We start from the raw sequence: 27,674 nt of genomic DNA, 5'->3' as shown, positions 1-27,674 counted from the left end.
TTCTCACTTTAGTTAAATGTCACAAACTAACTCGTGCGTTGTATATACGCTCTCTGATAAGCATAAATTATGTATTATACAATTAGTTGCAGTTTCAAAAATAATATTACTGGAGATGAATTCTTCAAAGACTGAATAGAAAAAAATATTTTAAAATGCATCTAGATACATAATATCTTATGAAAAATATCGTAATAGAGGTCTGTGTGTTTTGGTACGCGCGCGGCTTTAGAGTAATAATGCATTCATTAACGTTCAACTGATTTTGAAATATTTAAAATATGCTATGATTTAGCTACAGGGCGTAATTACGCAATTATTATGTCTGATTCTAATGAGACCGAATGTTCTGAAAAAAAATATACATTTAGCCTCTCCTAAATGCCTAACACCAAACAAAACAGGCAATTCCATAAAAAGCTGGCTGGATTTTTACTCTTAACTTTTCATTGACGTAGAGATAAAAACAAAAACCTGTTTGAACCCGGCTCATAATCTCCAAGAATATTAGCACAGCGCGAACCCTAGCTGATTTTGCGCTGCGGCAGTGAAAGTGAAATCCCCGCCGCCGCTAATCCGTCACGTAAAAGTGCAGTTTTTTTCTCACGAAGGCACGAAATTCAGTCAGTACGCCGCGCAGCTAGAGCTGTGAAGTGAGACCTTCAAGGAAAGTAAGCGCAGGATATCGGAAACAATGTTTGATAGTGGTCGTTGGTTGTGACATTTTTACGAAGGTGCCATGAAGAAAAGTAGTGTGGATTTCCTCTACCAGCCCATCTACAACGAGCCGCCCTTTCTTCAGCATGAGGACGCACTTGATTTGGAGGTAAAATTTTTTCACTGAATATCTTTTCGTTAATCTATACACGTGGTTCAACGCTGAACTTTTTATCAAACTTTATGAGGAAAAAAGCAAAAAATCCAAAAAATCATCACTCTGGAGAGAAAGGAGCAATAGATTTAGCCTGCCTTTGCCTTAAAGGTTGTAAAAAATCAATCCAACTTTTTTAATTGGCATTGGCAAATTCAAATAAAATATTATACGGTTGTTGGGATGACGCCAACAGAACATAAAAGTAGCAAATTACCTGGAGCCACAAGCGTGACATTTTCCCCCACATTGAGAGGATGGCTACAATAACATCCAAGGTGACTCCATCATTACATATTAATTATTTATTATTATAAAAACGCGGAGTAGTGGAAATAATCGCAGTATGTTATGAAAAGGAATTATTTAAGTATGAGTATTTGGCAATTTTGTAAAAGTTAAGTAAAATCAAGCAAGAGAAGGACTCACTCCAAGCAACGATTAGGAATTATATAGCACACAGTGCTATCCTGCTTGATGCGTTTTTCTCTCTTTTTTTGCTGTGTGCCAGTGTGTAGTGTACACCAGGAACAAAACACGGTGCGCGCCGCGGCAACTTTCTATCAGCATGCAGGCCACTAACAAGAATTTCACGTGATGTTTTCCACTTGGCTTAATTTGCCTGGCAGCTAAGAGCTAGCTGCCCACTGATGCATTTGCGCTGCATAATACACAAATACAGCAAATGCACTTTCCATTGACGCATCTGGGTATTTAATCAAACGGAATATTTAATCAAAAGTTAAGTTGGTATACGCAGTGAAAAGTCTCCTAGATTGTGTTCTTAATTCTATAAGAGAACAGCATTCAATTCCATATTTGGCGCACCGAGGAAATATTCAGTTTCCTTTATTCCTTATCGTGTCCGTAGAGGACAAATTGCACGTAGCTACACAACCAAACGCGAATTTCCTTGTTGCAAGAAATAAATGCACAATTTGTCCTCTACCACGACGTCATACATATTTATTTGATTTTTTACTGGCGAGCCTCTTTGTGTTCAATTTTATGCACAGCCCCTTTGGACGTGGACACCGCCAAATCGTTCCAAATCATTTCCAATAGTGACCGTCCTCCGCACAAAGAAACAAGAAACACACAATATATGTTTCTCAACTTTTTCTTATAAGTGTGGAAACCATAAAAATACTATCCAAAGAGTGAGAAATGTTTTCCCCCACGAACCCCTGAGGCAACTTACAATAGCATGATTTTGCTCCCAACTTGCAGCGGTGGTGGAAAGGTTAGTAAAAATACCATGGTTTAAAAGTTATTTTCGTAGAATGGGTAGTATTCAGTTACATGATTAACTATTTTTTCAAACGATCAATTGCACTGCAAGTTCAATGTTTGATTTCCTTGACTTCAAACCCATTTTTTATGTTTAAAAAAAATTAACCTCACTGCTCAGCACTGGGACTTGGCTATGAGCTCATCGGGTCCCAGGTCCCAATCCCAATGACACCGCCGAGTGGATAACATGGAACAAGTGGCCCGAATGGCCGCAGAGGAGCTTGGGCCTAATGTGGCCATTTTTTCGCCTCCCCGCATGGATGAAGTCTTCTATTGAAACGCCAGACATTTGTCCCCAAAGCCGCTGGAATAAAGGTGCGAAAACCAGCAAAGTGGCGAGTCGGCGCCAGTGCGCCTCCCAGCCCGTTGAGCTATTTTAGCATTTCGAGTCACTTGAAGTAAACAATAAAATCATTTAATCTTGCGTTAAACATCAAATGCCGTATCAGTTCAAAAGAAATAAAAAAAATTTACCCTCTTTAAATTTTTGCACTCATCGTGTTGGAATTTTCTCAAGTTCTATCACAAACTAACAAACAATAGAAAGCAAACTATCTGATTAGTTTATGTGTTTAGTAATGTTAATGAAGCAAGAAGTTGAAATCTTCAAAGGATATTATTAATAAGAGTGTTAATTTTACATTAAAATAGCCTTCACTACCAACTCAAAAAATAAATTCCTCCTCGAGCGCAACAGACTCCATAAGGCCATAACTGCATTGAAAAGTAATTTTGGGTGTGCGCGTGATTACGGTTTTAATTCAAAAGCTATTGCAGCAGCCGGCCAACCGGCCGACCGGCGGGAGCTTCGCCAATGCTTTTCCTTTTGGTGAATGGGTTAAAGTACAGTTATAAGCACTCTTCTTTGAGCTATAGTGCGTACATCACATACATAAGAGAAGCGGCCGCGTGAACCACCGGGAGAAAGGAATAAACAACTTGTATAAACTAATATAAAGCAACAACACTCACACACAACAGTTTAAACCACCGGGATGCTGCGCGGCGGAGGAGAACAGTTTCTCATCTGGCCTCCTTCGAACCTCCATTGTCATCTTTTTTTTTTCAAGGCTACATAAAGCAATTCTTAGCTGGAAACCCTCTTCAGTGCTCGTGTGCGTCTTATTTAATTGAGAATTATAATAGAAAAATGTTGCAATCTATAAATGGTACAAGAAAGACTATAGGGAATAAATGTTTGCTATGATAGCTTTTAATCTGTTCATTCTGAAGTAAGTTACGTAACGATAGAATTTATACAAGACCTGCCAGATCACGTCAAGCAGGTAACAATAACAACAGATGCTTAAATTAAAAATCAGTTTTAGTCTAATTATTTTAGTTGAATGAGCCTTATTTGCAAAGACTCACATAATATACAAGTCAGTTTTTGCTTTAGCAAGAATATAAATAATATAGGACCCAGATTCGTTTTGTTGGACTTAAAAATCACTTTTCTCGCCATTAGAGAAGACCCTTATTTTCTATCTTTCAATAATTTTGAGGAATTAATTATATTTCACTCAGACATCTTCTAATGATTTTTCTGGGAATTTAGGGGGGGGTTACATTCTTCGAAGTATTTATATAATTAGCTGAGGAAAAATATTTCTTTCTATTTTAAATAATTTCCAGCATTTACAGCCAATGTGTGTAAAAGTTTCGATAATTATTAGGACACACATACAACCTAAATAAATTTCATTTTTGATCTGATTTGCAAGCGACTCACTTTTCACGGACTGCATACGATGAAGCCAAACACAAAAGGATATATTGATTCGTTAGCACATAAAATTTGATTTGGCTCGGAGGGGTTAAAGCAGCGACGCATTTTTGCCGAGCTGATTAAAAAATTGGGTGCTGCCGCAGTCCTTGAACGAATTTGCATGAGGGAAACGGCGAAATAGAGGACGTTTGTCAGGCAGAACGGCGCCTGCTGATTAATTAAATCGTCTGTTGCTCAGGGACTCTCATGCATATAATGGAGCCAGTGGAATGGAATTTTACAGAATAGAATTTTAATATTAACAAATTAACACCGTTTGTTGTGCTAATGTAGTTTGATAAAATCGAAGGTTTTTAGTAAATAAAAGAGATAAATAGAGATTTCCTGCAAACAAAACTAACCAAATAACGTTTATGCTCTCTCTCTCTCTCTCTCTCTCTCTCTCTCTCTCTCTCTCTCTCTCTCTCTCTCTCTCTCTCGATCACTTCAGTTTAGAATCGGATGATACTCAGAATTAAATTTTAAGTTTTAATACTATAACTACTATACTATATACTGCATTACCACTTGTTTCAAATACTTAGAATTCGTGACTATAATGACCTTGAGCTTAAATAATACCAAATTGTATTGAGTGTTTGAGAAGCTGGAATTCTGTAGTCTGACACGCAAATGAAGCATTTGGCATCGCGAATTGGCACTTAAAGATGCAAAACCCGTTCTGCGTGGTCTCTCTCTCTCTCTCTCTCTCTCTCTCTCTCTCCACTTTTCCGTCCGTCGCTCTCCGCTCTCCTTGCCTGCGTGTGCGACGCGGGATCATTCAGTCGGCTTGGCGACGGTGCTCTGTGGTCGTCGTCTGTGGCTGCTGCTCCGGCGGTGATCGTTCATCAGTCGATTTGCTCGTCTCCCGTGTGTTCCGTTTCGGCCCCCAGCTCGCTTTTTTATTAGTGCAGTGCTCCGAGGCATAAATTCAGCACCGGCTGCTTTTTTGACACACGCACGCACGGAGCAGAGCCGATTCACACATCAGTCGTCGTGACTCGCCGCCGCCGCTCGAGTAAATATGCTCACGTTAAATATACTTCGGCGCCCGTTGAATCGGTGTGCTCGCGGCTTTTATTGCTCTAAGTGTTTTGAAGACCGAAAATATTTAGTTGATTTTGTTCGGACTGACGCACATACCCGCAACAGGAAATTGCCAGTTTCAGGATCGTTTCAATGCTCATGCAATAGGTTCACTTTTGAGACCTTGAACTCGACTTTCTGGTCGGTGATTTTCTGTGTCATTTCTAATTTGATTTGATTCAATGGATCGATATAACAAAACTTTGTGTTTTGGACTGCTGTTGAATGTGTTTTAAAACAATCTGTTAGCAATCAGGAGTGAAGTTTAAATTTGAATACTGGATCCTGGCGACTTGTCGCCTTTTTTACTTGATAGTCAAACAACGCGATTATAATATTGAGAAAAAGCACAGTTCATCATGGAGTTGTTGTAATATATTTCAGGATTATTTTACTCCTTTTCTGGACTGGAAAAATTAACTAGTCAAAATAGAATCCTAGCTTTCCCTCAAGCGAATATTTGATTATCTTTTACTTGACGTTTCCTTTTGCAAATCCAGTTTCCTGAGATTAATGAGATCAAGAACGGCTTTTTGCTGCATGTGTGGAGGAGGATGGGACGTAAAGTCTCACAACATGCAATTTGCTCTGGCCAGTCTGATCTCTCTCTCTCTCTCTCTCTCTCTCTCTCTCTCTCTCTCTCTCTCTCTCTCTCTCTCTCTCTCTCTCTCTCTCTCTCTCTCTCTCTCTCATGCACATCACGTTGATCTGATGCGTGCGAGAGGGCACATAAACGCCATTGGTTTGACACTTCTTTCCGAAGCTAAACAAGCTCGCACGCGGCGTGTGTCCGCTATATAGTAGCCAACAAGGCGCATAATGCTGTGGAATTGCTCGGTGACACACTAATAATTGGTTGAGTCAATTATTTATTTCGCCCGCGTCTAAAAATACTTAAGACGCTGTCGGGTCCACATTGGAATGAGTTGTCGCCAACCTGATCGATTTGATGCTGCGAGACTGTGTTGTAATGCCAACAAAATAATCCACTAAACAAAAACTTTTTGATGCCAGCACTACGAGATGCTGATTTAACCGAAGTTAGGAGACAGAAATTAATTGGATATCGATTTTGGTTGGTAAAGAATGACGGCATACAGGATGCAGATCCTCTCACGTCTCAACTTTTTGAGTGTGCACATTCCATGAGTGATGAAATTTAACGAGCCTTAATCCATGGGGATTTCACGGCCTTTTTGCAAAACCAGTTTTATGAAGGAAAAGAAAAAGGTATTTTGGTTTTTCTCTGAGGTTGGCTCGCGGAGAAAATTACATTTACTGGCCAGAGCTGGTGTTCTTGGTCGCACGAAAGTACAAAAGTATAGCATTGTGAGCCCCAGAAGACCAACTCTCGTGCCGATAATCTTTATTCTTTTCCCCCCTGCACGCCTTGCACATAGGTCAAACACCTATAGATAAAGCACTCATTTACAACATTAATCTTTTGCAATTTTCTTCGCTGTTTGGAATATAACGAGTAAAAAATAAGAAACGTAATTTGCCACACTGGCTTCATTGCTCTGAATTAACTTCGTGTGGTTCAAGAGTCAAACACGTGTTAGGCAGTAATAAAACTGCACACATAATATCCAAGTGGCACTTACACAAATGTTTATTCTTGGGCTTCTTCGCTTTTGGCCGTAATCTCATTTGTTGGCAACAAAGGCGGCGGAAATAGTACCGAAACACGAGGGAAACATAGGTACGTCATCATTGGATGCTGTTCAATTTGAATTATTTTTTTCAATCATTTATTTGCCTTATTTGTAATGGATAAGACACGAATTTGTTTGTAAATATGTGGAGATCGGATATAGAAATATCGATCTGCAAGCTCGTGACAATATTTAAATGTGGCACGAGCATAATCCTACTGCAACTTGGCTCTCTTTCTTTGACGAACGAGTTTCGGCTTTCAAATCATGACAGGCATGCTCATCCGCCAAGCGAAAGGTGGAGAGCGAGTCCTACTTGCAAAGATTGCCCACTTTTCTTTTGACACTTAATGCACAACATGTCTGAGAGCTGAGTTGCTTCTTGTCATAAAAAAAAAAAAAAAAAAAAGGCCCATAGGCCAAAGTAATTTTGCATAGTCGTGGTTCGCAGAATTTAACCAAAAGTGTTGATATTGATTTAATAGTCTCATCATTCCTGGAAAATAATTCGTGGCGCACGTTAAGAACGCATGATTTTAGCTTGGCCATGCAAAAGGTTTCGTATTTTTACGCACAGCTGCAGTTGCGTATATTTAACCGAAAATTTCAGCATAAAAGTATGCTGCAATATTTGTTTCAATTAGAACGCAGCTTCAGTTTAATATCTTTCCATTCCATATGATATAAAAGCTTTGCTCCACTTAAAGTGCTTTTTCATAGATGCTCGATTTAACCATAACTTTGATTATTGCAATAGCGCTACAAAATTATGCTTACGGTAAATCAAATTTTTTACCGTTTTATCTGGGTTTGTGAAAATGAAACGAATAAGAAATGCGGAAAATTTAATCCGGCCCGCATTTTGCCCCTTTGCTTGAGAAAACTAACGTGACTGGCATATTGAACTGTGTGCGGGTAAAGAGAAATCGAACACAACAGAGCATTAAAATTTTTACAGCAACGGAAATATTTTCGCCGTGATGTTTGTTAGAGAAAACTATAAATTCCATCCTGCAACTAGTAATGCACACATTTAAAAAAACGACTTAATATTCGTCAATTTGTATGTTTTGTTTGATTAAACCAAAGTGACAGCCGGCTTATAAATTTCAATAATTTTTATGGTAAATATATTTTTAGTATGTGTCGGATTAACATCAGAATAATAGAAATTAATAAATATGCAGCTTTTGTTATCACTTTTGGTTTGAGTCATGGAGGTCTAATTGCGTATTTAATTAAAATTAAACAGATTTGGTGAGATCCCCTATACGAAATCACGACGAAAAATATATCATTGCATGTTAATATGCCGCAAAGCGTGAAACGACCACGTATTCTGAATTGGCAGGTGCAGGAAGAAAGGAAGCGGGCATAAATGTAGGTTACTAGTGCGGAGGCACGTACGTTTTGAATTGGCCATCAAGCCGAGCAGCAGCAGCAGCAGCATATACCAAACGCGGACAACGTGGCAAAAGAGTGTGGCCCCTAGTGTCCGCCAGAAGCACTCCGCTGAAAGAACGACAAAAGGTGCATGCACCCCACCTGCCGCGCAATCGCGTCACCTGCTACTTTAGACACAGCGCTGAGGGCCTGACCGACCGACGAGTGAGGGACCAGTCGACGACTCGCCGTCTGTCAGTGTGTGCTTGGCCCCGCGTCGAACATGAGCGCGGGTAGGGTTTCCGACACCGGCATGTCGTCGCCGCGGGTCAGCCTCGAGATGGGCACCAACAGCCACGAGGTAATCCCACCCCCGACCAAACCCCACTATCGACCTCAAAATAATCAGCGCCGAAATTTTGCACCCGTGCCTGGTTTTTGAAAATTTTCTGAGTGGTGTCCCAGGATATTTAAATTATTGCGTCCTTATTTGAGAATTGTTTTAAGCCATTGAAACGTGAAAACTATAATATCTGGAAGGAAACCTGAGATAATTCAATTCCAATGCAAAAATTCCCATATGTTTCGAGATAATGATGCAGACATACCGCACAGAATATCAATCACATTATCTGTCACGTTTGTCCCCGAATAGATGTTGTGGCTCGTCTCGCAAACAAACGAACTTGATGGGAGTTGAGCATTAGCGAAAATCCATATGCTGGTGTGCACGGGACAGTGCGAGAATGTGTAAACCTTGATGCAACACCAACGAATATATACTGTTTTTTATTTCCTAATATTTCGTGACAAGTGTTTTCTTTTTTATGACAATTAAGTTTTCACTTTTGTCTATATCTTTGTTTTTTGGAGTTCTGATTCTGTAGTACATAATGTGTCAGAAAAACTTATTTGGAAATGATGGGTGCAAGAGGTCACATTGTTCAATTTTATCTTTGTCTTCGCTCCCTCTGAACAAATTCAAAAGTTTCACGTTCGTGCAAGAGATTTGGAAGAAGCGACGCCTTTATATTAAACTACTGCTGCAGCGTTGTCAAAATCTCAGGTTTATCTCAATTGCACTATCTCAGCAAAATGAAAATCAATAGATCCTTGCCAAAACTTGTCGAAACTCTAAAATATGTATGCAAACACGAAGGAATATTTAGATATTTTCATTAATTGTGCAGCAGAAAATTTAAAATTTTACTTTATAATATTACTAAAGCGCTCAAAATCAGATGACAACTCAAGTCGATTTGGTTTCACATCAACAAATTATCTTAAAACTCATATGAAAATTCCCTCTTCTGTTACAAGAATCAAAATTTGCATATTTTTTTAATCCTCCATACAATCAGTTTAGCGTTCAAGGTAAAATGATAGTTAAAGACCTATGTGATATTAATAACAACTCGGATATAACGATCCTGCTTTCCCATTAATTCACCACATAATATTTTCAATTAATCGGCTCTGTGTGTTGAAAGGACATTCGGTTTTGAGCTTACCAGTTAGACTTCGAAAACATAAAAGAGAAAGAAAACCCACAAATTGTTGTATGCTCTTTATGAGGATATTAATTTATGAGCCATTTTGAAGTTTTTTTCTTTCAGTTAATTACTTGCGTGGAATTTTCCACATTTTATTATTATTATTATTATTTATTCTCACACTTTGTCATAATACATTAATACATTAATGTTATCACAAGTCAAATACATATATAAATCATGTGAGAAAGGGCGACACTTCAGGAAAACACGTTACTAAGACCCTGCCCTTGCGGACAAAGCCGAAGTGAGCCCAGACTAGTAATCGTAACACATCACAAAAAATCACACATTTAAATCTTGCAATCACATACGCCTTGCACATGGTAGGAAACTGTGCCGCAGAACAGTCCTTCACTACTGATGGCACATCATTCCACTCTTTTTTTGCTGTAAAATATTTGAAAGAATTTTGAAAACTCTTTTTTTAAATATTGAAACGTTCGCTATGCCTTCTAAATATATCAATTTCAACAGGGTGCCAATATCCTGCAGACAAAATTGATTTTGGTTACCTTCCCTCACGCAACATGCAAACAGGGTATCGGATTATCGCGTGGAGCGGCACGCACCTGTCAATATTGTAACGAAATGAAAAATTCCCACACTTGGCAAAGTAATTAAGCATGATTCCTTGCTGCTTGCGCGAGTGAAGTCAATATCCTGGCCTAACTCTCTTGGGTCCGTCGCCGTGCGGTGCAAACGAGCTACGTGTATGTGTATATCGAGTTTCGTGTCCTGGGGGTCTAGCGAGCCCATAACGTCGAAGAGTCTCATCTCCGTTTCGCGTTTCTCGCCCGTCTCCTGTCACATCGTGCGAGAGGCAAAATTTTAAGGTGCCGCCTTCGTTCGCCGTAGCGAAATTATCACGGATTCCATTTTTGTTTGCATATATATATGCTAGGTTGACTTTGCAATATTTTAACAATTTTAGCACAATCACAACTTAAAATTAGCTCATTTTTGGTAAATTACTAACCGAATAATTTTTTACAGTAATTAAATACAATTTATTTTTTGACCATAGTTTTCTTCTGTAAAATAGAGGTTTTGTTGGAGTCTGCATAGCAACCATGCCCAAAACACGCTGACAGGAAACAGAAAATCGAATTTCCCCGTTAATATCGAGACAGCTTTAATCTAGAAATTACGAAAAAATCCGATAACACCTGAACAAATAGTCTGAATATTATTTGTTTGTAATTTTGCTAAGCTTTCTTTGATAGCAAAATTTCCAATCCAATTTATTTTGAACCACTTTGAATCTCTTAAAATTTTTATCAGCTAAAAGTCTAAAGAATAATCTTTTGTTGCTTGATTAGCTAAGTATCTGTGTCAAGTGATGTCCATCTTTAAGTTAAAATTTTAAGCTTGCTGGGAGATTTTGCCTTTCTATTGTTCTCCATACACGCTCTTGATAACGAACAATGCACGACGATGGCCTTGAAATTAGCTCGATAGAGCAGATCTTGAGTGCCTTGAACATAGATTCATAAAATGTAGTGCGTGTACAAAATAAGAAAATTTTGTTATTTTAGCTCAATTTATTTATGGGCGCGTTTGATTAAATCAGTGAATTGGTGTTACTCCTAGTAGTAAAACCAGCTAACTTAATTATTATATAGTCGGACGTTCCTCTATTTTTGAAACATTTCCAGTTATTGGTAATTGATGGAGTGCGTTTTTCAAAGCTTTTATTTTAGTTGATAATACTACCTGAGTCACGCAGTTATGACTATTAGAGCTTTATTGCCAAATAAGTTGACCACTTAATAAATACATAACATATAATGTCAACGACGACATAATCAAAACATTTGAGACTAAAAATTACAACGATTTTTTTGCAGGATTTATTGGACGACAAAAGCAGAGGCCGTTGCAGTCGCAAGACTCTTATTTTTACCGGCGGCCTGACCACCATCGTCGTCGTCGTAGTGGTCGTTCTCCTTTTAACCCTGGGAGGCAACGATCAGGGCGGCAATTCGTCCGAAAGCAAAGACCCACGCCCGCCCTTTAGCCTTGAAAATTATCTCGATGGCAACTTCTCGGCGGTGCGATTCAACGCATCCTGGATTTCAGGTAAGCCAGCAGCACATTTGGCTCTCTTCTCTCTGCAGCTTTTGCTTCTCCTGCAGCGCAAATTTTATTTATTTTTTCTTCCACGCCCGAGGCGAATACGATATAACCAGTTCCTGATAAATATATTTGCAGACTCGGAGCTTATGTACACGAACAAATTGGGCGAGCTGGTGTTACTCGATGTGCTTACCAACAAGACTGAGACTTTGTTGACGCCACAAGAAGACGAGAGGCTCAGCATTAGTTTTGTCAAGCAGTTGTCCGCAGACAAACAATTCCTATTGATTGCGTATGATTACCAAAAGGTTGGTCTAAATCAACACCAGAAAATTTTCTTTGATTTTTTGAGGAATGAATTTCGAGATTAAGTTTGTTGCTGATCAAATAGGCAACTTCAAATTCAAAATCTAAAAAATTGAAAAGATAAAACGAGGAATTCTGGCAGTAGTTTTTAATTGAATGTTAACTTGAGTTGACGGTCATAAATAATTATTAAGAAAATTTAGGCGGGGAAGTAGTTTGTTTGTGAGTACTGTGTCTGGATTAGCTTTCCAGGTTTTAAAAATCTACTAGTGGACTTACTCCTCAAACATACATATATAAGTTTTACCAACAAATCAAATGAAAGGCAATTTTTTAGAATCTTTCTAATGAACTAAATTCACGTGCAGAAATTCCGGCATTCGTACTACGCTAACTACACGGTCATCAATCTAAGCACTAAGTAAGTTTCAACCCCACAATTTATATTCTTTTTTATTGTTTTATCTTTAATTTTTAGAGTTGCGACAGACTTGATCAGGCCGGATGGATCTCAGCGCCTGCAGTTGGTAAAATGGGCACCACAAGGGAACGCTCTGGCTTATGTGGGGAATTACAACATTTTCTACAAGAAGGCAGCCGACGACAAAGACATCGTGACGCTCACAAACACTGACAAACCAGATATCTTGTACAATGGAATTCCTGACTGGGTTTATGAGGGTATAGAATAATGCGTAAAAAATGACCAGAATTAAAATAGTTCTCTTCATCAGAGGAGGTTATTGGAGATAATACGGCAATGTGGTTCTCTCCTGATGGAAGCAAACTGGCGTACATCACCTTTGACGACAGCAACGTGAAAATCATGAACTTCCCCTACTATGGCCAACCAGATGAGTTATTCTTCCAGTATCCCATTGACATTAAAATTCGCTATCCAAAGGTGAGCTCAGAGGAATTAAAAGAACACCTTTTGTAAAATGAATATTCCCACTCGTAGCCAGGCTCTCCGAACCCAACAGTGACCCTAAATTCCGTTGACCTCACTGTACCAGGAAGCACAGTTCCTGTTGTCCTAACCCCACCTGCGGAGGTTGGAGAGTAAGTAATGAATTTATAGAAAGTCTAATCTCATTTAACGGAGTATAATTCAAATATATCCAGAGATCACATCATCGCCACAGTGACCTGGACAAAGGTCAACGAAGTTCTGGCCGTATGGATGAATAGGGTGCAGAATAGAATGCTGATCACCACGCACGACGCCGCCGGCAGCGGTAGCCCAGTCACGGTATGTACAAGTCAAAATAATAAAAGTGGAATCACGTCTCATATAACTTAATAAAATATGTGCTTTGCAGGTCTTGGACAAGCAGCAGGAGAATGGCTGGGTGGACCAGTTTGTGCCTCCCAAGGTGTCGGCCGACGGCAACCGCTTCCTCATCATCAGTTCGCAGAATCAGGGCACAGTCGGGGATTTCAGGCACCTGACAATGGTTACCAAGGACGTGTCAAAGGGCGCCAAGGCTACCACAGCGCTCACCAGGGGAGAATTTGTTGTGACAAGCATCGTCGGTTGGGACGAAACTGACGGGAAAATGTAAGCTTTTTACCTTGAATTTTTTTTTTTAATATAAAAATTAGGTGTGAATTTATACAAAAAATGCAATCGCTGCAACTTAACGACTTAGCCTTTGCTTGAATATTTTTCTCTTACATTTTGTAAATTTTCATTTATGTGGCCTCAATCCAAATTATCATTTAGGAATGTCTGTTGGTTGAGGTCAAGCAGTTGTCCAGTCAATGATAGCGTGCCACTTATGACACATCATGGTTCTTTTGTGTTTCTTTCTTCTTCCGTTGCAAGTGCGACAGTCGCGTATAATTGCATATTTAAGAACTTTGCATATTTATCGTTTTAAGAGTTTTTAAAAATTTTAAATGAATCAACAACTCATCAATTTGCAGTTACTTCCTGGCTACAAGCCCCAAAGACCCTGCACAACAAAGTCTGTACAGCGTTTCAGACAACGTGGCCAGCCCATCCGATCCAGAGTGCATCTCGTGCGGCGTCAGAGTTACCGATAGCAGACTTGCCTGCACTTATGTTGCCGCTTCTTTCAGCAAAGCGCATAGTTACTACACTATCACTTGCAACGGCCCTGACGTCCCTGGAGTAGTCATTTTCAATAAGGTGCGTTTCGTAAATAATCAGTAAACTGACAATGAGTGAGCAAACAGCCTCGCACTTATTTTCCTTGTTTGCATTGTGACCCACTTTCACTAATTTTGAATTAAAAAAATGTCAGAATCGTGACCGTCTGGCGGTATGGGAGGAAAACACGAGGTTGTTTGACTTCATGAACACTCACTCAAGGCCTACGAGCAAGCGTCTGTTCGTGGACGTGCCCGGAGGAATGCAGGCATACGCTGAGATGCTTCTGCCCCCTGATATGGACACTTCCGGCAACACCAAATACCCCATGCTGATCAATGTGTATGAATTAATAATGAGGCCTCATGGGCGATTCCATTAATAACACGACACCCTCATTGTAGATATGGTGGACCAGACTCCTCGCAAGTAAACGACAGATTCAAGGGTGACTGGGGCACCTATCTTACCACTAACAAGAGCATCATTTACGCCTATATCGATGGCCGCGGATCTGGCCTTAAAGGCGACAACGTCCTCTTTGCTGGCTATCGAAAGCTTGGTAGCGTTGAGATCGAAGACCAAATCAATGTCACCAGGTAAAAATGGTCAAAGGATAAGGCGAAAACTAGTTTGTTACCTAGCAAAATTGCAGCGCCATGTCAAGTAAAAAAGATGAACATAATTATTATGATTGGTGTCAGACTGCAATTCATCGCAGTGTTAATAAATTGAAATGACCTGCCTTACAAATTTAATTTTTCCAATTACAGGCACTTGCAAGACACTTTCCCATACATAGACAAAACCAGAACCGCCATCTGGGGCTGGAGCTACGGTGGATACAGCACCGGCATGGCCCTGGCTAAGGATACATCTGGTGTCTTCCGTTGCGGAATTTCAGTTGCTCCAGTCACTGACTGGGCTTATTATGGTGAGTGATAAATTTATGGTTTGGGGCCGCCACACTAAAAGTAAGATTTTGCTGAAGTATAATAATAAAATTTAACCACACAAAATAAAAGTATCTCTTCTGAATTTCGCATTTAAAATTATTCAACAGACTCGATTTACACTGAGCGCTACATGGGTCTGCCAACTGAGAGCGACAACTACCTGGGATACAGGGATGCGAACCTTAACCTCATTGTGGATAATTTGGGTCGGAATGAGGACAGGTATATGCTAATCCATGGCACCGCTGACGACAATGTCCACTATCAACAAGCAATGATGCTGTCCAAGGCTCTTGAAGCAAAGGACATTTTGTTCCACCAACAGGTATGAAAAAAATTATAAATAATTCCAGGCATTGGATTGATAACCCTTGTAATTCAGAGCTACCCTGACGAAGCGCACGGCCTGAGTGGTGTTTCACCGCATTTGTACCACACACTGGAGAGCTTCCTAGATCAGTGCTTGGATTTGCCCAAGAGATTGTGAAATTAATGAGACGTGTGCTATTTTTCTAATGTGCCAACTGCGAGTTTGAAAACAGGGAGTTTGAATTGCAATTACTTTCTATAATAATGAAATAAATATTTAAGTAAATGTAAACCCAACCGTTGTTTTAATATTAATTCTGACCTTTTTTATTCCACGGACTACAAGCTAAGCAAGTCTTTGTTGGAGTAATTAATCTGTGGCAAATCTCAGCTTCCCCCGCATGTGATTCGGTAGTGGACAAACCGCCGAGCAAGGAACCTGCCCTGGCATTTCGCAAATGCAGTGTCGTTGACAGCCGTAGCCAAAGTTAGCTTCATTGTCCTTCTTCTCTTGTGCGATGGCCTCTTTTGCAAGAAGCTCACTAAATTCAATTAATCAATAGTTAGAATTCAATGGTAAGAGATTTAATTAATATCTTACTCTGATTTACAAATGACTAATTTAAGGTGGCTCTCGATCTCTTCTTTTGATTTGTTATCTACATCTATCAAAACATCATCTCCACTATCTGAAATAAAGTACATACACCAAGAATCTTAATTAATTGAATCGGGTGAAAATGTATTTTTGAACATACCTAAATAACAACGGATGAAGGGAGTTGGTGTCATGTTCTTGAACGTAACAACTTGGACTTGAGGATTTTGATACTGAACTTGAGGCAAATTCCAGAAAACGAAATCCCTGTTAAAAGTTTAAATTGTTTATTAAATTTTGAAATCAAAGCAGAAACGATTCCTACCTTGCACCCTGGTGATTTTCTCCTAATCTGTTGTAATGAACAGAAAAAACCTGGACCCTGTCTTTCAAAGATAACTTTCCAGACTGCAGATATTGCACAGTTCTCCTGATTGGAGCGATTCCTTTCATGAAAGGCATGGCTTGTTCGAATTTGATTAATTTCCAGAAGAAAGTATGTATTGAGAAAAGAGTCACAGGTCACAGACCACTTCGCCAGGCAACCAAAACAAACAACAAACCAATAATTTTCTCTCACATGTGTGCTGCTAACAAAATAGGTGTTGCGGGTGTTGCTGTTTTCGATGTAGGCGTGGCACTATGCAAGCGGTAGGAATGAAACCGGTACCAGTGCTAAGCGCGTATGTATCTGCCTCTGTCCATCACCCGAGACGTGAACAAGAGTAGTGAAGTAGTCGTAGTCAAGTATATATAGTAGTGTGTGAGTGTGACGGGTCATATGACACGTTTCACGCGATCTCATTGGCGGGTATTTCTTACACTGAATGTGACATTATTATTTTTATTTGTGCTTGTGTTTGTAAAACCTGTATTAAAACTATTGTTTATGACAAATCGAATGCGTGATTAAACTAAAAGAAACACTGCAGTCGGGCCTGGTTTTAATAATGATGAATTGTAAAATATGATAGCGAAAAATGAGAGCGATTAAAATTAATCTTCAGGTGCGATTTAATTTAAAAATTTCTGGCGCCAATGCAACACTACCTTTTCATGTCCAAACATGTAAATTATTGTTCAGAAGTGGGGAAATAAAGTGCTGAAAAAGAGGATGCTGAATTTTATCATTTGCTTTCCAAATTAGTCAGCTCAACAGAATAGTCATTTCTTGATGACCAGGCTCTGCTCGTTTTTTGGTTGTGATAGAAGATCTAAAGATGGATCATATTTTCCACTTAAAAATCCTGAACTTTGTTCGAAATGGGTGCATAGATCTAAACGACTAGATTGGGCACCGACTAAGAATAGTTATGTTTGCGGGGTAAGAAACATAATTATGCATCTTAATTAATTAATATTTAATGAATAATATATAATATAGGCCCATTTTCGACCTGAAGATTGGGTTTTGAAAGGGGAGAAAAAATTTCTCAAACCTGATGCCTTACCTCAAGCAGCTAATGCAGAAGGGTACACAGTACAGGGCAAATTAAGATCATCAAGAAATGATGCAAGAGCCCAGCGTGCTGCCAGGAGGGCTGCCATCACTCACCCTGAGGGACCTGGAGAAAAGAAGAGAAAACCCGGTGCTCTTGGTCAGGAGGTAGTCCATGAAGCTCTCAATCAGGAAGATAATCCTGACGATCCTTCAGTAATATAACAATGTATGCATACATGTACATAATTATGTAGTACAATCTAGTACGCCATATTGCTATGAATAAACAGTTTCAGATTTGTGAAGGAAAAAAATTCTTATTTATATTTTATAATTATAATATTATGTATCTCGGGATATTACATTTCAAGACTTTATTAGCTCAAGAAACTAAATTGAATGACTGCAAGTCTCATAGAGACCTATTCTGATGCATTTATGCGTTATTGATGTTTAACAAGACTGAATAATGTACTAAAATTGCAACCAATCAAATCATGTAGAATGTGTGTTATATGCACTTTTTTGGCTTATGCCTCATCAATCCACAACGTTTGGTAACCATCCACAATTTATCGTTTTCCTACATTGTCACACAAAAAACAACTCAAGCATAATATTATTTGAACTTAATGGTAATTTATTTGAAATTTTCACTGCTTTACAAAAATAAGCAATAATAATATAGAAAGAACTAATTTAACTGCGAACAGCAGAGGCACTTCAATATGAATTTTTTCAGTTATCTGGCCACTAGACGGGAAGAATCTGCAGACAGGTTGAGCAAGGCTCTGTTCGAAAGAGTCTTATCCCGACGCACATTTCTTACTTCGTTTTTGTTAAAAATTTTCATCTTTATCATTTCGATGACGTTTTCCTGGAAAAAATTGGCATGGTTATGCATTTACATTGACTAAATCATAAATTTTACCATGTCATGTTTGAAGTTTGTTCTGAAAGTGATGCAGTCGGGTTGCTGCAAAATTTTCACTCTAGCCTGCTGCAGAAGCAGGTCGATGCAAATTTTCATGACCCTGAGTGTGACAGCTTCATCCGCCAGGGCAAGATCTGGCTCATTGTACCACTGGCTTCGTGAGTAAGTCTGTGAATAGGTTTTATACCATAAAGATAAAGTAATTTTTGTTTTATAAAATTCAACAAACCCTTAGTTGGTCCACAAAAAGCAAGCAGTTTGTTGCCAGATTGAACATATTGCTAAAAGTGAATGAATGACCAGTCACAGTATTTTGAGTGAAATGATCCATGCCGTCATCAATTAACACCAGCCGGCACTGTCTCCAGTCTGCAAAGAGAGTTCGGCGAGACAACTGGCCTGATGGCTGGCACACCGTTAGAAGAAACTGTACACATCCTTCCGCAACAGACATGAGCCTGTGAAATTTGAAAGAGGTTTGAAACTTTGCCTAATTACCCTTGTTATTCATTTGTACAAAACTTTGCACATTAAAAGTAAAATGGTCAAATGGTAGTCAGGGATAAATTAATTTAACCATAAGATGATTTGAATTATAGGTTTAAATTAATTTGATGGTGGTCTCATATATCTGAGAAAGTGCTCATAAATCTCATAGCTTCATCTTTTACCAGTGTATGACAGTAAACATTTGTTTAATAATAAAACTTTCTAATTGAAACAAAACTTACAAATTACTCTTCTCATTGACAGATTTCCAGGGTTGCGCGGGTTGCATAGATGCCTTGGATCCCGATTCCAAAGGAGCCTTTGGTCGCACCATGAATGTCAAGACCAGGTTCAAACAGGCAAGCACTCCCATCTGAATATCGGAGAAGAGAATAAAAGGAATGCGGGCAGTTTTTTAGCAGCAGTGGCACATTAAAACATATTTGATGGAAATCGCACTTGCTTGGGGAGGCGTTGAACGCAATCAAACATATTGGGAAACAACAGACATATAGATTGGAAATCAAAGTATAATCTCCCCGAGCAAACAGAACATTGATTAACTGTTATGTTACTCTTTTGTACACTGCAACGTCATGTGCAACATTGCCATAGCCATTAAAGCTAATCGATAAAAATATCTCACCCAGTATGTGCGATTTGAATTTTTGCTGTGCAAAAAATAAATAGTTTGTACCACATATGTTTGGAGAGCGTGCTGGTGGCGGCAGAGCTGTGCAGACAGAGAAGCCAGCAAGTGGACGATTTGGGAGATGATCATCAGAGTCTTGCGATCCTGGCTGCTTCGCATTGACACCAGCCGGGAAATTAAGTGAGCCCTGTGGTCCACCAGGAAGGTGGCCACCTCTGCTCGGCATGACTGCTGGTTGGTGTCCACCATGGCGCTAGCAAGGTACACTCCCTGCTCATAAACTACATCCCACTCGGCAGCATCTTTGTTTCCAGCCTGCCAAGGAAGAATGAACAATTAATTATATAAAATATTCAGAAGGTTTAATCTAGAATTTTTTATTTACCATGTCAACTTTGAGATCTAGCAAAGCCATCCACATGAGCTTCAAGTTAGCGGGTCCAATCTTAGCAGAAAGCGATGGGGTTGAAGCTGCCAGTACCAGGGTCTTGAGAATGATTTCGGGGCACAATGCGCTTTTCCTCTCCTATCACAATGTTAAAAATCAATTTGCCGAGACTATCAAGCAACCAATAAATACCCTAATCAATGAAACAGCATCCTTCACCAAGCAGGAGAACATCATTTCGGAGCCAAAATTGAACAGCTTATCGCCAGAAACTTGAAGCAGACGCAAGACTAAGACGTAAGCCATGGTTTCGCCGCCCTTGTGCAGCCCCAAGCGACGACCTTCCATACTCTCCTTGCTGACAATGTCACACACGTGACTGTCAAATCCAGACCGATTGGCTAAAACATAAATCATGCAGGTATATGAAGTCATTAAAAAAATTTCTTCTACCTTGCTGAGCACTAAACGCTTCACATGTAAGACTCTTCACCAGAATGGACAGGAGCGTAGTTCTGGTAGCTGGTTTCATGTAAGAGTACCGTCTGCCCACCAGTTCAGCAAGTTTGACCACTTTCTCAGTAAAACTATCGCCCAAGTCTTTGAAACTGCAGAGAAAATTTTTAGCAACAAGCATTTACAAAAAAAGTCAGCACCTTGAGGAAGAGGTGACCAAGTGGAGGAGAACTTGGGTTGAAATCACTGCGTGAGGAATATCCCCAACCTCAGAGAGACTGTGGATGAGTAAGTCGAGGTGCGCTTCAGTCAGCTCACAAATGCAGTGGTCGTCAAGCAAAGTCTTCCTTTTCTTTAAGAGTGCGACTATTAAGTTGCTCCAAACTCTGCACAAAGAGTCGATTTTCGCGTCGCTCTCGTCACCAATATCTTTCAACTTTTCCATGACGAACTAAAATGAATATTACAGAAGTGTGTCCACAAGTAAAACAGATAATGAGCTTACAGTATTCCACTGAAGCAGGCGATTCTGGGCAAAATTCTTCAGTGCCTTGTCCAGCTCTTCAGGTGGAAACTTTGGTCGAACAATTTCTATGTAGAGAACCCTCAGCAGTTGGAGAAATTGCTCTTCGTTGCTTCTGAGGGTAAAATCCAAATTTTTACTTAAAATAGGAGGATTAGTTTAGGGAATTATTACATTTCGTATTTCAGTAGAGGAGTGGTGAAGACTTCCCAGAAGTTTTTGCTGCTCACAATGCTTTTGAGGACATACAAAACCGGTGCAACCCAGCACGCCTCGCAAAAGTCAACTGCTGCCTTGTAAACTTCGCTGTGAACTGTAGTTGGGTCTTCTTTGGCCTCTTGCAAAGTGCTTAAAATGAAGTCCAGAGTGTCCGACTTGGCTCCTTCAGGTGGGAGCGCTTGCACCTCCTGAAACAGTTTCATAAGAATCAGTGCACATACTTATGTATCAGTCCCAATCCATGCATTGCACAATTCAACTAAAAAATTAAGTGTCTTTCATTTTTAAGATTTCTAAACTAAAAAAATAATAATGACTGTAAAAAATGTGCAATGCGATAAATTAAAGCTATGATTTTTTTCTTTTCTACTTATTTACACATAACAGAAGAAAGGTCAATTAAAACTCTATTGAAACCAAAAAGTATGAAACTTTGAATCTTGAAAAGAAAAAAATGAAACCTTTTCTTTGCTTCGTTCAGTGAACATAAGGACCAACAATGCGGATTGGGTGCTTGTCCTGACACAATTGGTGAGTAGGTCGAGGAGAGCTGCCCTGAGGGGAGGAAATGAGTCGTGGGCAAGGAGGTGCATCTCAAGCGTGTTGCGGATCAGAGTGTCATCCATTCGAAGGTAAAACCTAAGCGACACTGGCAACACTTCAAACACCTGCTGCAGGACTTTGACCGCCAGCGTGGGCAGGTAAGGATGCAGGCGTGACTGCAGGTAGAGGCTCAGACGGAAGTAAAAGTTGTCAGACTCAACCTGGTGACTGCTACTCAATTGCTGGAGCAGGATACAGTCCCTGCTACATTCACCCTGAGGATACAATTTGTTATTAGAGCTTGTTCATACGCGTTATGACAAAGAATGGTTAGTAAATTCACTTAAAACCGTTGATATAAACATAATTAGTAATAAGGACAAGAGAAAAGTTTTGATTCAATTTAGAGGAAAATAATTATCATGAAAATTAAAATAGTACCAGAACTATGTGTCTTTTCAGCAGTGCTTGGTTCAGTAGAGAAAGACTCAGTCTGATCTTGAGCAGCAGTCTTCTTGATCTTGTTGAGTAGAAAGAAGACTCTCTTACTAGTATGTTTTCAATGTGATCCTCGCCCGAGGCTGCAAGCTGCATCAGCGTCATGCTTGCTTTAGTCTTCAGAAGGCACTCAACAACTAGTTTTTCCCAACTAGTTGAAAATAAAAAATCAAATCAGTTGGTGCGATTCATATTGATTGGAATAAGCTAAGCATACTTTTCTCCCTTGTTGATAAGCGCTTGGGTGAACTGCAGACAAAGCACACCAATCGTCTCTTCATCTCTCAGTCTCGGATACAACCACTCGGTGTGTCCTGGGAAAATATTTTGAGTGACAACCAGGAATCCTGCTGCCAAAACACTCTCGCATGATGCATCAGAAGAATCGCTCTGAAATTTTAGTTTTGAATTAAGCTCACCTTTTGATAAATTTGCAAAGTAACAAAACATGAAATTTTAATAAGAAAAATGCAAGCAAGATTTTTTAGCATTTGGGTCTTGATATTAAAATGAAACTTTGATAATGACCCAAGAGGCCACCATGAAGAAATAAACGTAAAATTACCTCAGCAAGTACAATCAAAAACCGCAGGTAAGCCTTAAGCAAGGAGCTCATGGCCGGCGTTATGTGCAGTCCAAGGAGCAGATGCTGCCAGACGCCATACTCAACCTGGCCGAGAAGTGATGGCGGCCCAGGACCCAACCAACAAGGCACCAGTCGCGTTTGAGCAGCCATCTCGCAAACACGGCTCTTGTGTGCGTGCATCAGCGCTCGCAAAATCTCTAAGCCCTGGGCCAGTAGTTCAGCTGGGGGAACGCTCATTTGGCACGCACTTTACAAAATTGGTAAGAAAGTTTAAGGTGAGTTCAAACGTAAGCATTACATTTCTATGAGGAGAAACGACTCGTGAATAGTATTAGTCATGTTATAGTCATCAAGTATTCCTGCTTCCAGAACAGAGTGGATGCATTTCAGAATGAGAAGCGCCTTCTCAAGATTGAAACTTTGGTTGCGGCGAAGCTGAAAGTGGCGTTGCAAGTAATCAGTTCGAACTTTTCACTTATCCAAGCAAACCTCTGCATTAATCTTGATCAATTGGTTGTAGAGAGCGTCCCAAAAATTGTATCTGATGCTCCAGTGAACCAGCGGATGGGGAGAGTTTTGGTGCGAAATTACGCCTTGCGTTCCAGCTGGAATAGTGAGCAGACTATCCATGACGGACATGTCGTCCACTAGGCTTACATCATTGTCTTGGCCCAAGAGAACGCTAATGCTATTAACACTTTTCTCCTCAGTGTACATGTCCACATCTGCGATTATCTTTAACATCTTTGAGGAGAGAAAAATAACATTATTTATTACAAGTTGGTAGTTAACAAAAAAAAATACGTAATTCATCGTTTTAATTTTAAAGCAGAATATTTTACTCGGCTCATAGGTTAATTTAAGGACTCAACATGCTCAAATAGCTCAACAGGCTGGGAGGCGCACCGGCACCAACTCAAAACCTTCTGGTTTTTGCACCTCTCTAGCGGCTTAAAGGACAAAAAATTATTATGGAGTTTCATTAAAAAGACTGCGGGGAGGCGAAAAGAAAAGATGGCTTCATTGGGCCCAAGCTCCTCTACAGCCACTCGGGCCCCATGTTATTTATCCGCTAGGAGGTTTTATTTGGACCCAGAGAGCTCATAGCATCCAGCGGCAGCCGCCAGGGGGATGTTAGGAGCATAAGCCAAATCGCAGGCGCAACGCGCAAAGTTTGGCAGGACCTGATAGTTTTGTTGCAAAATATGACCCCATTTAGATACAAAATTTGATTTAATGCGAATCAGCAACTTTATCCATGTACCCACATAAAAATATATTTTGGAAATGGAAAAATCTATTACCTCGTTAAGTTTGTCTGCTTTTGCTGAAGCAATCAGTAGATGCAAGATTCGCTGTGACAGGTGTGGGAAGTAATCCAGGCTGAGCCTGAACAGGGCTCGCAGGGAGCATTCATCTTGTCCCCAAAGAATGGCACCGGTGTTAGGTTGGCTCAATATCAAAGCACAAGTGCTGAAGAACATGGGAAAGTTGCTGAATCCAGTGACATAGTATCGGTCAACCATCACATCCAGCAGCTCAAAGAACATGAGTGAAACCTTTGCGATCATTACAGAATCTCCCTAGAAAGACAATGAAAAGTAACAACGCAGTTATTTATTTTTACAAATGACTTACAGTGTCATTGATTGCAGTCAAAATTGCGTGAATATATTCAAATTGGTCTTCCTCGAAAGCAGACACGACAAGCGCCATCGCATCGTCTTCTGGGCCAGTGTAGAAGGAGGCGTTGTATGCAAGTTTGAGAAGGCCTCCATTCTTGCTTTCAAGACTGCAAACAATCTCACGTAGCTGAGCTATGGCACTCTTCTCTTTCACCAAGTCGCTGTTCCAGTTTTTCTTTAGAGCAAATTTTACAAGTTAAATGAAGTAATGAGCATACGTGTTTTCTAGTTTTGGCAACTGCAGGATCAAATGAATCAGAAGGCATGTTTGGCTGAAGCTCACTAAGGATGCAAGACTTTTGTGTCCCTCGCTAGTAAGTTGTTGACTGAATTTTTTCTCCTGTTGAACTCAGTTATTAAAATGAAGCGTAAAGACAATCTAGAAAATCTAACCTTAAATAGATTTATTAGTTTAACGACAGTTTTGACTGGCGCTATCTTCTTCAGGAGCATGAATGATTGGCACAAGATCATTCGTCGCGACAGCATTGAAGCAATCCACTCGTCTTCCAAAGTTTTTATTGTGGGCGGTGACTCTTCCAAGAGACACTCAAGTTGCGCGAGAAGTTTTTCCATGACCACATCAGCATCTAAACCTTCGGCAAAACTGTCAAATAGAGCTTTGTAGGGATGTTCTGCTGGTGGCGAGAGTATCAGTTTGACGCTGTGCAGCAGGAAAATGCTCTCTCGCAACACAGAGGTCCAGATGTCAGCTAGCAGACCCATTTTCAGAACTGTGTCCGAAAGGTAGCGTTCAATGGTGCGTCCCTCGCCCCTAAATTGGTACATCAAGTATTGCTCCAGCATTCTTCGCGCAACTTCACTGTCGACACTCTAACAAGGGAAATTGTAAATATTAAGGATTAAAATGGTAGTGTCAATTTTGTTTGATCCAAAGCCTTACAATCGTGTCTGAGATGAGATTAATAAGAGTCTTGACATTTTTTGATTCAGTTGTGCTAGCATTTGGCCTTTTAGCAGTTTCACTTTTTGACTTCTTGAAACACAGGATGCCGTTCAGCAGCTGATCTTTGCGAGTTTGTAATATCTGATTGACGTTGTCCTCACTCAGAGTTACACCTGTGGCAGACAGGTCAGCCCAAAGTTCTTTGCAATTGCTGAAAATGCAATAAAATTAGAAAACTACGTATGTACATAACGTTTATATTATGATGAATTACCTGTATGATTCCATCTCCAATTTAAGTGTTTCTTGTGTATTTTGGAGAGTCTACAAACTTCTTTCCTTCAAGGCCTTCAAGTTTCAGAACACGTTTCGTTTGCGGCTAGTGCTGATGTGAGAATTAATGGTCCATGCATGGGGGAGCGACAGTAGGCAAATTATTTATGATTCCTGGAAGAGATGACAATTTTAATTTATGTACAAAGATGCGTAAAAATAATACAAATTCAATAAATAATAATAATTATGAAATATTTACAAAGCAAATTCATCAACAATTAGTTGGGTGAGAGAAAAGAGAAATTATTAACTTGCTTTACAACAGTTTACAATTACCGGTCTGCAGCAGGCCACATCTTCCATTATTTACTATTTTGAAATTTACGAGCTGCCAACATGCTAAGTTCTCGGAAAAATATGCACGTCATTATTAAGCCCTGTGAGCCCTAATGTGTACTTTGCTCAGAGTACATAACATAAAAATTTATTATTTATTTTTTAAATTTTCCAGTAGGATCATTAGTGCAATATTTTATTTTTCCAATAAACTTTTTCGTCTTGGTGCCGTAAAAATCGCGCATGTGTTCTTGGTGTACCCGTAAAAAGCGCGTATGTGTTTTTGGTGTACCCGTAAAAAGCGCGCATGTGTAAAGTTGCGCATCTGAAAAAGTGCGTAAGTAACAGTGGGTTACCAAACACATTTTTTTTTAAATTTTAAATTTTTGGCGCCTATTACATGCCCCATCCAAATATTATGCTCCTCTGACAGCAGGAACATCATCTAGTGACAACGCCAATAAGTAAGGATAGTAGCCGGCAGCCGCGTAAACATGCATACCTCTCATGCACCTCTCATAAGATTCATTTTGTTTATAATTTCGTTGGTAATGTGAATGAAGTATGTTAAAGGTATAATACATGAAAACTAGTAAAATAAAATGTAATACCAATACTTCTGTTAGAGCAGCTTGTAAGGATGATGAGAAACAAAGAAAGGAAAACTACTTCTTGCAGAATGCCCACATACATACGCGCATGATGACAAAACTGAGATAGTTTTGCAACTCCAAATCTCGGGTTTTAACCATTAGAATTGAAAAAACTAACCACTGTTGGAATTTAGCGGTGGTTATTTTTTAATTCTGTTGGTTCGAACCTGAGATTTGGGGGTATAATCAATCCGAAAACTCAACGCGGATGTTCAAAGGTCACAATCTGGGAATTATTTGAGCATACTTCAAAGCTTTTTGCTCAGGGGTGTACTATAACAAAAATTTAATAAACGTTTAACTCGTTTCAACATGGCTAACAGCTTTTATGTTTACCTCAAAGTGGTAGGTCAAAGATCAGGTCATAAAAATTAACTTTTGGATTTTAAACTCAAATTTGAAAATGAATATATTGAAATTTTTTATTTTTTTCATAGCCATTTTGTAGAGCACAAAAAATTAAGCTGCAAACGACAAAATTTGGAATGGCGTTTTTCCTCATTTTTTTAATAAAAAATGAAAATTTCGAAAAATCTTGTTTTCTGAGGTTGCTAAAAATCGATGATCGATGAAATCTCGACTTGCAATCATCCGATTTTGAAAAAAAACGAATACCGTTAGACTTGTTTTAACGTCCCCAAGTGCACTAAAGGGGTATAGTACCCACCAACCCCCAACCCCCTTTTAACCCCTTAATTACCTGAAATTTAGCATTATTCGTCCGTTTCAACACCTTAGCACGACGTTGACTTGTAATTGTCTTCTTCAAATCAATTTAGTTACTTAGTTCACTTCAATACGAGTCAAACGGTACTTAATTTTTGTAAATAGGACCACCTTTTTGTGTTTAGTTCGAGATTTGGTGCTCATCGAGCATTTTAATGCATCCGCGTCTTAATAAAAAACTTTGTGCCACCCAAATATCAGGTTGTAGTGGTCCTATTTTCAAAAATTAAGTATCGTTTGACTCGTATTGAAGTGAACTAAGTAACTAAATTGGTTTGAAGAAGACAATTACTCGTCAACGTTGTGCTAAGGTGTTTAAAGGCCGAAAAAATGCTAAATTTCACGTTATTAAGGGGGTTAAATGGGGGTTGGGGGTTGGTGGGAATCAT

At 39.5% G+C, this 27,674-nt stretch overlaps 4 protein-coding genes across 6 annotated transcripts in view; 2 read left to right on the top strand and 2 right to left on the bottom strand.

Moving 5' to 3' along the window:
• Positions 1-8,305, top strand: part of jp (junctophilin) — a 74,403-nt gene extending 66,098 nt beyond the window's left edge. Inside the window, exon 8 of the mRNA XM_065476357.1 lies at positions 8,193-8,305. Coding sequence (XP_065332429.1) covers positions 8,193-8,270 — 78 coding nt within the window. The 3' untranslated portion in view covers positions 8,271-8,305. The remainder of the gene's footprint in view (positions 1-8,192) is intronic.
• On the top strand, positions 618-15,672 carry LOC135934534 (venom dipeptidyl peptidase 4-like). 2 transcript variants are annotated; one of them, XM_065476359.1, is made up of 15 exons: positions 618-826; positions 11,460-11,691; positions 11,824-11,996; positions 12,363-12,415; positions 12,473-12,675; positions 12,729-12,898; positions 12,956-13,056; positions 13,120-13,246; positions 13,317-13,555; positions 13,924-14,149; positions 14,265-14,452; positions 14,515-14,709; positions 14,884-15,044; positions 15,174-15,391; positions 15,449-15,672. In XM_065476359.1, the coding sequence occupies exons 1-15, from the start codon at positions 740-742 to the stop codon at positions 15,551-15,553; spliced, it is 2,478 nt and encodes an 825-aa protein (XP_065332431.1). In that variant the 5' UTR covers positions 618-739; the 3' UTR covers positions 15,554-15,672. The 2 variants fall into 2 exon arrangements, with proteins under 2 accessions (XP_065332431.1, XP_065332432.1); XM_065476360.1 differs by lacking the exon at positions 618-826 and adding an exon at positions 8,278-8,417.
• A 3-nt stretch (positions 15,673-15,675) lies between these two features.
• Positions 15,676-16,651, bottom strand: mRpS25 (mitochondrial ribosomal protein S25). The gene is made up of 4 exons (XM_065476374.1): positions 16,299-16,651; positions 16,134-16,240; positions 15,977-16,064; positions 15,676-15,917 (listed from the first exon to the last, which is right to left on the bottom strand). Exons 1-4 carry the CDS (start codon positions 16,433-16,435, stop codon positions 15,746-15,748), a joined length of 504 nt encoding a protein of 167 aa, XP_065332446.1. The 5' UTR covers positions 16,436-16,651; the 3' UTR covers positions 15,676-15,745.
• Positions 16,652-18,031: 1,380 nt separating this feature from the next.
• LOC135934532 (nucleoporin NUP188-like) lies at positions 18,032-25,906 on the bottom strand. 2 transcript variants are annotated; one of them, XM_065476352.1, is made up of 24 exons: positions 25,886-25,906; positions 25,569-25,741; positions 25,292-25,505; positions 24,781-25,221; positions 24,606-24,727; positions 24,341-24,548; positions 24,007-24,285; positions 23,192-23,446; positions 23,001-23,137; positions 22,682-22,949; positions 22,334-22,506; positions 22,060-22,267; positions 21,537-21,893; positions 21,031-21,263; positions 20,839-20,971; positions 20,534-20,784; positions 20,331-20,485; positions 20,070-20,278; positions 19,875-20,015; positions 19,535-19,804; positions 19,080-19,210; positions 18,578-18,806; positions 18,346-18,516; positions 18,032-18,291 (listed from the first exon to the last, which is right to left on the bottom strand). In XM_065476352.1, exons 2-24 carry the CDS (start codon positions 25,580-25,582, stop codon positions 18,157-18,159), a joined length of 4,734 nt encoding a protein of 1,577 aa, XP_065332424.1. In that variant the 5' UTR covers positions 25,583-25,741; positions 25,886-25,906; the 3' UTR covers positions 18,032-18,156. The 2 variants fall into 2 exon arrangements, with proteins under 2 accessions (XP_065332424.1, XP_065332425.1); XM_065476353.1 differs by having other exon boundaries at positions 20,839-20,968.
• Positions 25,907-27,674: the final 1,768 nt, after the last annotated feature.

Source organism: Cloeon dipterum, chromosome 1 (genome assembly GCF_949628265.1).
Source record: "Cloeon dipterum chromosome 1, ieCloDipt1.1, whole genome shotgun sequence".
In the NCBI taxonomy this organism is placed as follows: domain Eukaryota; kingdom Metazoa; phylum Arthropoda; class Insecta; order Ephemeroptera; family Baetidae; genus Cloeon; species Cloeon dipterum.
This window is presented reverse-complemented; position numbering and strand designations above follow the sequence as displayed.

What these genes read in the sequence shown, in the direction of transcription:
- LOC135934532 (XM_065476352.1), bottom strand. An exon ending in TCGTTTCTCCTCATAGAAAT is followed by an intron (nt 22,950 to 23,000) that starts GTAATGCTTACG and finishes AATTTTGTAAAG; the next exon opens with TGCGTGCCAAATGAGCGTTC. An exon ending in ATGCTGTTTCATTGATTAGG is followed by an intron (nt 20,016 to 20,069) that starts GTATTTATTGGT and finishes ACATTGTGATAG; the next exon opens with GAGAGGAAAAGCGCATTGTG.
- LOC135934534 (XM_065476359.1), top strand. Translation starts at nt 740, where the DNA reads ATGAAGAAAAGTAGTGTGGATTTCCTCTACCAGCCCATCTACAACGAG. An exon ending in CACTGACTGGGCTTATTATG is followed by an intron (nt 15,045 to 15,173) that starts GTGAGTGATAAA and finishes ATTATTCAACAG; the next exon opens with ACTCGATTTACACTGAGCGC. An exon ending in ACATTTTGTTCCACCAACAG is followed by an intron (nt 15,392 to 15,448) that starts GTATGAAAAAAA and finishes CTTGTAATTCAG; the next exon opens with AGCTACCCTGACGAAGCGCA.
- mRpS25 (XM_065476374.1), bottom strand. Translation starts at nt 16,435, where the DNA reads ATGCCTTTCATGAAAGGAATCGCTCCAATCAGGAGAACTGTGCAATAT. An exon ending in GAAAATCACCAGGGTGCAAG is followed by an intron (nt 16,241 to 16,298) that starts GTAGGAATCGTT and finishes AACTTTTAACAG; the next exon opens with GGATTTCGTTTTCTGGAATT. An exon ending in CTTCATCCGTTGTTATTTAG is followed by an intron (nt 16,065 to 16,133) that starts GTATGTTCAAAA and finishes ACTTTATTTCAG; the next exon opens with ATAGTGGAGATGATGTTTTG.